Source organism: Apaloderma vittatum, unplaced genomic scaffold, assembly GCF_000703405.1.
Source record: "Apaloderma vittatum isolate BGI_N311 unplaced genomic scaffold, ASM70340v1 scaffold28802, whole genome shotgun sequence".
Lineage (NCBI taxonomy): Eukaryota > Metazoa > Chordata > Aves > Trogoniformes > Trogonidae > Apaloderma > Apaloderma vittatum.
In genome coordinates, this window is record NW_009704541.1 from 1 (window position 1) to 7,564 (window position 7,564).

At 53.0% G+C, this 7,564-nt stretch overlaps 1 protein-coding gene across 1 annotated transcript; it reads right to left on the reverse strand.

Annotated features, from left to right (window-relative positions):
- Positions 1 to 3: 3 nt before the first annotated feature.
- Positions 4 to 7,137, reverse strand: KATNB1 (katanin p80 (WD repeat containing) subunit B 1; the record flags this gene model as incomplete). The annotated part of the gene is made up of 14 exons (XM_009865092.1): positions 4 to 67; positions 280 to 417; positions 1,030 to 1,104; positions 1,440 to 1,516; positions 1,810 to 1,959; positions 2,449 to 2,568; positions 3,169 to 3,245; positions 3,421 to 3,471; positions 4,445 to 4,578; positions 4,694 to 4,881; positions 5,314 to 5,464; positions 5,733 to 5,804; positions 6,274 to 6,389; positions 7,054 to 7,137. Coding segments are annotated over 14 exons (1,497 nt in total), but the record flags the coding sequence as incomplete, so codon positions are not given.
- Positions 7,138 to 7,564: the final 427 nt, after the last annotated feature.

Sequence of the window (7,564 nt, forward strand, 5' to 3'; positions counted from 1 at the left end):
GGATTTGTTCTTGACGATGTTGCTGATGTTCTTCAGCTGCTTGTAGCACAGCTTGCATTTGTGTAGCCTGTAAAAAGTAAAAACACACGGCGTGAATCCTCGGCTCGTTCCCGCAGCGCCAGCTCTAACAGGAGAGAACACAAGAGAGGCCAAAACGCGAGCAGGGCTCTGCAGAAATGCCGCAGCCCTCTGCCCGGTACGGGAGGGTTTGGCGTTTGCAGAGCTCACCTCGGGGCAAAGCTGGTTCGAGAAGGGAGCGAGGGGAGGGAAGAACCTCACCTCTCTTCTCTGGTGATGTCCACTCCGATGGAAGGCGGCGCCGCGAGGATGTCAGGGATCTGTGGCAGGATGTCAGTGATCAGTGGCAGGAATTTCTGGAGAATGAGTTTCAGGGAGGTGCAGCCAGTCTGCACGTAACTGAAAAACAGAGAGACAGCTGGGTCCCACCCGGATTTCCACAGAGAGCCCTCGCCCACCTCCAGTCACTGCTCAAGCAACCCCCCTCCAGCACCTGCAAGCTGGGAGGAGAGCAAGAGCTAAGGACCAACACGTCTCGGTTCGAGCCAAGACTGACCAAGAGAGCCCTTTGGAAAGGTGCTGGCGCACGCTCTGCCAAGTGGGACCTTTCTGTTCAAGACCAGAGATGTCCTGCCAAGCCCTCTCCTCCTGCGAGGAAGGTCGGGCAGAAACTCCATGTTAAGAGAGAGGCCACGGGGGGAGTTTTTGCCACCTAACGACGAGGCTCAAAGCAATCTTCCACGTGCCCCCAAGACTTCACTCCCCCTGTCCCAAGTCGACAGTTTCGCTTTGATCTGACCTTCAATCCCACACCCCGGCACCGAATCCCAACACCCTGCCCGTTTCTTTTCCTCTCGGCAACTCCATCACTCTTTTCCAGACATCGTATCAGCACTACACAGCATCTGCTTTGATTTTCCAGGATTTCAGCTACAAAATACCCAGAGGAGCTCCCCTAGGGGTACCTACCCCTTGTCTCTCACCAAGCACACCATGTTCTTGGGGCCTCACCTTTCATATTTACTCTGGAGCAGTTTTTCAATCTGCGGCAGGACTATAGTACACAAATCCAGCTTCCAGAGAGACCTGAGAAGAAAAGGACACGTTCAGAGACCGGAGACCTGGGCTTTGCAAGGCTGGATCGACACAAATAATGCTTTCTGGCCAGAAAAAAAAAATAAAAAAAATCCCAGGCAGGGCACCTAAGTTTACTGAGCAAGGTCACTGACTCCCCCTTGCGATAGGAAGTGGCAGGTTCTGAAATATCTCGGCAGAATCACTTCACGAAGCCCCAAGAATTCAATTTTCCTTGCCAGATGTCATTCACCTCCAGAAAAGGCTCCCACGCAATTCCTGCAGTGACTCACAGGACCCCCGGCCCCCCCGGGGTACCCCAGGGGCTGCTCCCACCCAGGACTCACGCTTTTTGGTTGACAATGTTCAAGAGGTCCACGACAACGGAGAGATCGTTGATGGCCACCGCAGAGTCCACAGAGTTCTGCGAGAGAAGGGGAAGAAGAAGTCACGTACTGCAAAGCTCAAACCGGCCAGGCTGAGGCAATCGTTATCACGCTTTCCAAAAAACGACATAGGTGAAACGCGGAGTTGGCACGGGATGATCATTCGCGCCCGAGAAAATTGTCCCCGCGTTTCTTCGGGACCGTTCAGCCGCAGGTGGGACGCGGCGTGGCCCAGGGAAGCAGAGCTGTGAGACCCTGAGGCAGAATCAGCCCCAGCCAAGCCAAAAAGCGCCGCTCCCCTCCCGAGCCCCAGGTATCTCCCCATCCTTGCCTTGATGTCGCCGGTGCTCCAGACGGCTCGCACGGTGTCCAGGTTCTTGTGGCGGCTGGTGAGCACTACACACATGGTCTCGTGGCCTTTCCTGATCTGGGACATGGCTTCCTCGTCCACGAGCTCGGTTTGGCTTTGGTTTTTCACAGCCTGAAAGCAAAGAAACCAAACAGAACTGCAAAACCAGAGCGGGACGGCACAGAAGGGCGGGAGCTTTCTCCAGCCCAGGTGAGAGCTGACTTGGGGAACGGATTAAAATTTTTAAAAAGGGCGAAATAAAGGTAAGTTTTCAAAACCACTTATGTTTTGAGGAAGACATGTTTTCCTGCAAACCCTGTTTTTGGTGTGAAATTTTACTACAAAGCATAAATCTCTCACAATTTACTAGCCTCTCAGTTTGATTCCTGCCTGAGCCATGCCGGAGCTGCTGCTCCCTTCGCTCGCTTTTAGAGCTCGGGATCATCGGGATGGTCTGGTCCTTCTCCCTTTCTGGGACAAGGGAACACCCTTCCCAAGAGAGGCCTCTTAAGGGGCAAAGATTCCCATGAAATAATTACGTAAAAGCACCTCAGACGCTTCCACACCTCAGAGAACCCCCTTTCCTGACGTCACCCAGGAAACTTGTCCCCAGACACTCACTGGCAGAAAGTCAGAGGCCCTCAGGCCAATGGGCTCATTCCTGGCTGCAGGAATCACCGACGGCTCCGTTCTGGCCAAAGGGGTCGAGGCAGCAATCGGTGGCCTCTGAACCGGATCAGGCTGCAGCAAAAAAAACGGGATAAAAAGCTCCAGCAGCAACAGCCCGGTGACGTCCTTCCTCTCCCGCCCCGCTTTCCTCTCGCAGCAGGCTCCTAACGCAGAAGCGGCTGCCCGTCTGCGAGCACGGCTCAAGAGGCAACAAAGCGTCGCTCAGGTACGCGCCAAGACGTAATTAAGGTTTGCGAAGGGCATGGAGGTGCCCCAGCAGAAGCACCAAGGGCTGTCCTCGTTAGCAGCACCTACAATTAGGGCAATGGGCTGCGGCCGGCCTGAAGGCAAAGAGAGAATTCTAAAGAAGCCAGAACGTATCCCGGCCCAGCAGCTCTCCTCAAGGTTTTGGCAACAAAACAGCCTCAGTTTAGAGCCCAAGGAGAAACACGGCTGCAAGCGTGAGGAGAGACCAAATGGAGCCGTGGCTGCTTGGAAGCAGCTTGGCCTTCAATTCCGCCGCTGGGGCCAGACAGGACAAAGGGTGGGACTGCACTTCTACTGCTCTTCAGTAACGAAATCAGCCTGGTTATAATTCCCAAGGTCTCCCGCCCTCGCCTGTCTTTCACAGGAGGGGCGTGAACAGCCGCGAACAGATCACACGGTACGTACCAGTTCCTGCTTTGGCAACGCGCTCTGGACATCAGCAGCTTGGCTGGGCTTGGCCGCTTCCTTCGCAGCGACAGCCTCTGCCGAGACGGAAAGAAGCGGGAAAGCACAAACTGATTGTTCCCTTCAAGAGAAGGTGACGGCCGCGGTTCCCTACAGCTCGTACGGCCGGCAGTCCCTTCCACAGGCCTGCAAGCTCAGCCTCTTTCGAGGGCCGTCAACCCCCGTCCCACCAAGGGGCATTTTCGTACTCACCGTCCTCAGGAGGGGCTGGGAAGGGCTCGTTGTTTCGAGGAGGAGTTCGACCTACAGAAAGAGAGCAAAAACTGAACGAACGAAGGAGCATCCAAGGCTACAGATTAGCGAGAGGCCAGCCTCAGAGGTGGGGGGTCTCCAGCAACCCCACGGACTGGGGTAATGGGCGATAGGGCAAGTAGAGTTACCTCCTTCAGACCTTGATGCTGCTGTTGAGTTTAGCCAAAGGCTTTCAGCCTTCAGCGATGGGAGGGACAAAACCAAGAACCACGGAATCATGAAGGTTGGAAAAGACCTCTAAGATCATCAAGTCCAACCACCAACCCAGCACCACCACAACAACTAAACCCGAAGAGCCACATCTACATGTTTTTTGAACACCTCCAGGGATGGGGACTCCACCACCGCCCTGTTCCAATGCCTCATCACTCTCTTAGGGAGGAATTTTTTCCTAGTATCCAACCTAAACCTGCTCAGGTGGGAGGTTCATCACTGCTGTAGAGGTGTGAGGCACAAGAGAAAGGCAACAAACGATAACAGGAAAAATTCACCTCTCCCTAAATGGATGTACACAAGTAAATCAAAATAATGACTATTAATTCCTTACAAAAAGGATCTTGGTTTACTCATTTACACGCGGGCACTGCACTAACGCCCCCTAAGCAACAACCCCTGCTTTGACAAAACATTGTGGTTTTCCTTCTTTCATTGGAGGCTGCCAATGTCCCAGCTGTCAAAATTCTAAGCTACTAAAAGATCCCGCCCGCAGGAATCCTTCCTAGTCAGGCAGCACACGGACAGTGGAGCTCTGGAGCCTGAGCCAGGTTTCAGCCAGACCTCACTGCACCTTAGTACAGGTGCCACCTCCTCGCTGCCCACCACCACGATTTGTGGTTCAGCTTTCAAGCAGACTATTAAAGCAAAGTCTTCTAAACTCTCCCAGTCACAAGCGAAGCCTCTATTACAGAAAGCCACAGCTCTACGCCAACCCCCCCTCAGAATCGCAGGAAACCCTGGGACTGACAGATGGCGTTCTTGGGCTGGAAGATCTCTTTGTAATCCTCTGGGTTCTGGATCTCAGCCTTTGATTCCTTCTCATCCCGGTCGTCTTCACTGCTGGGACTGCGCCTCTCGCTCTCCGAGTTGTGCTTCACTCTGCTGTGGAAAAAGAGAGGCTGTCAGGGCAAGCCACACAGGTTCTGCTCGAGAGCACTAAGCTCCCTGTACTTTCCTTTAAAATCTCGAAATTCAGCAAGCCAGCGGATTCCCTTACCTTTGGGGCTTGCTGCAGGTAGTGGAGGGCCTGTCGTAGATGCGGCGAAGGGAGGACCCCGTGGCTGTTGGCGGTACGAGAGGCTTGTCGTCCCTGATCAGCCCGTGAGGAACAGAATCCGACTTTGTGACTCTGCCGAGATCCACAACGAAGGAAGAGACTGTGCTTTGCGCAGAGGAAACTCCTATCTGCAGAGGGGGAAAAACAAACAACAAAGGGAATTCACTCAGGAGCAGGGTGCAGGCCAGCAGCTTCAAGAACAAGCACGACGGAGTGACCCTGAGCGACCACGCGTGTGAATTTCTCCCTTGGGCACCCTGACTTTTTCAGTTTGAAGCTGCCAGTGTTTTAGGAAAAGCTACGATAAAGCTTTGGCCAAGCACAGCTTCTAAATATCGGTCAAACCAAGCCCCAATTCTCTCCTCCAGAAACCAAAGCGGGACGAAGCAGAGCACGAGGCTGCCAGAAGCCAAAGCGCACAACCTTCAGCCAAGTGCTGGGCGCATCGCAAGCCCCGGCCACTTCCAGTCTGACACGAGCTTAAAGGTCAGAAGGAGGCAGGAGGATTTGATCTCATGTTTTGCAGGGGTCTGCCCCACTCTAGGGGAGCAGTGGCTTACCAGCTGGCTGTTGCATATAGATAAGTCGGCTACTTGGCCCCAGTTCACCAAGACGACGTCGAAACAGCGCTCTGGCTCCCAGCCGTACACGTGCAGCGAGTCCTGGAAGCCGCTGTACAAGCAGCAGCCGTCTGGGTTGAAGAGCATGCACCTGGGAGGAAGGCAGGGCGAGGATGAGGCCCAGCTCTGCACCCTCGCTCAGTCCCTCAGACCCCAGGGCCGGAGCCCCCACTTCACTGAACACCTCCAGCCCCGTTTCTAACAATGAATCTGCCAATCCAGCCTTCACCCGTGTGAGTGGCGGGCCCAGGTGATACCTCCAGCAGCCCCAACTCCTCCCCAGTAGAGTCCCTTTTGTCAGGAAATCCTGCCTCCACCCCAGCTTTACTCTCTCTTAGCGCAGTAGGAATTTCAGATACCTGACGGGAGTAGTCTCCTCTTCAATACAGCTCACAACCTGAAACTTCTCCAGGTCCCAGAATCGAACAGTCCTGTACACACAAGGGAAAAAAAAAAAATCATCACTCATCCCTCTAGAAATCTGCTGTAGGACCTGGAGTCGAAATAACAGAACGAGGAGGAGCCTAGTTTAGCTCATACCCATTAATGTGAACACACCGATGCTCAGAGGCTCTGGGTACAGGTAGGTATTTGCTGCTGACCCAGAGGGAAAAGGACACCCTGCGAGCTGAGCGGGACTGCTCCGATAGGGTGTCAGCAGGGTTAGCGGGATGCCCGAGGCCACCGCGCTGTTCACTAGCGCAGCAGAAGGTGCCATCAATTTTGGATGAGAAGGCAGGATCTCTGCCGGATGGGACGCGCTGCCGGCCAGATGTCAGGCTCTTGCCGTGGCGAGTTTGAGTTGTGTGACATTCCCATTTTTCACATTCCCGAAAGGGAGGACATCAGGAAAGGGGATCGACACATACCATTCCCCGCTCTCTCCCTCCCTTGACGTACCTGTCGGAGCTGCCAGAAGCCAGAAGGTACTCGTTGGGGTGGAATTCAACGACGTTTACTGGGCCAGTATGCCCCGTAAACTCAAACATGATCTTCCCAGCAGCCAGATCCCACAGCTGGAAGAAGGAGAGAACAGAGAGACCACTGAAAAGATATCATGTTAGAGCTTTCTGACACGTTTTGGTTTTCCTTGTTCTGGCAACCTTCTAACACTTCTCCCCCTCCAAGAACAGTCTCAAGTTTATCAGAGAACGCAGTGATCAGGGAAGGACTACTGTCGCAATTACTTAAGGCTGCTTTTTTTAATCTGCCTTTTTTTTTTTTTTTTTGCATTCTCTTTTAAATTTCCCACTTAATTTGTCCCCTAGAAGTTGCTCTTTAGAGACTAGGATCAGACACAGCAGTACCACCCGTCCCCACAGATTACATCTCAAAAGCCAACGAAAAAACAATCCAAAAGCTCCGATTCCTTCTTCCTGCGCTCCAAGAAAAACCCAGAGTGAAAGGACCGATCACGCGAAGCTTAAGACAAAGAGCAGTCCTTCACCCGTCCTCCCCTACACATCTTGAACAACCCAAGTCACCGCTTCAGTCTGTCCCGTCCTTCTCTGAATTCTTTTTCTTGCTCTGCTCAGTCCTGACAGCAGAGCTACGAGGGCTCAGCCACCTGCCTAATGAACTCAGGGTGTTTATGAGCGAGTGCAGGTGACGCCGGGTAGAAAGATGATCCCGGCGTTCCCACGTGCCACAAGCACAGAAGGAGGTGTCACAACAAATTACCTTCACGGTGTGATCATCAGCAGCAGAGGCTAACCACTTGCCATCGGGACTAAAGCGGAGACACCGAACTGCTTCCGTGTGACCCTGGCATGAGAAAAACAAAGGGGGTTTGGGCTTTAGAGGGAATTCTGGCTTTCACTTTTCGATTCTATCCAAAACAATACAAATCAAGCTACTGTTTCACAGAGTTCACAGCTCGCAGTGCACTAAACGCTGCACTCCAGAGCTACACCCATCCACACCGAGCAAGTGTCTCATCTGGACATTCCTGCCACCAGTTTAAGTGTGGTAAATACAGATCTGTCTTAATTAATACAACTCAATTTTAAATTACACAGATTTGTGGGTGGTCAGATACAAGCGCTGCGCTGTTAAGTTGGTTCCTAAATGAAATTAAGTTCTTCAGGCAGAAAGAAGCCCCAGGAACAGAATCACCTTGGTGCAGCAGGGACCTGCAGGGTAACGTCAGTTCCAGTACAAAGAATCCCAGAATGTTGGGGGTTGGAAGGGA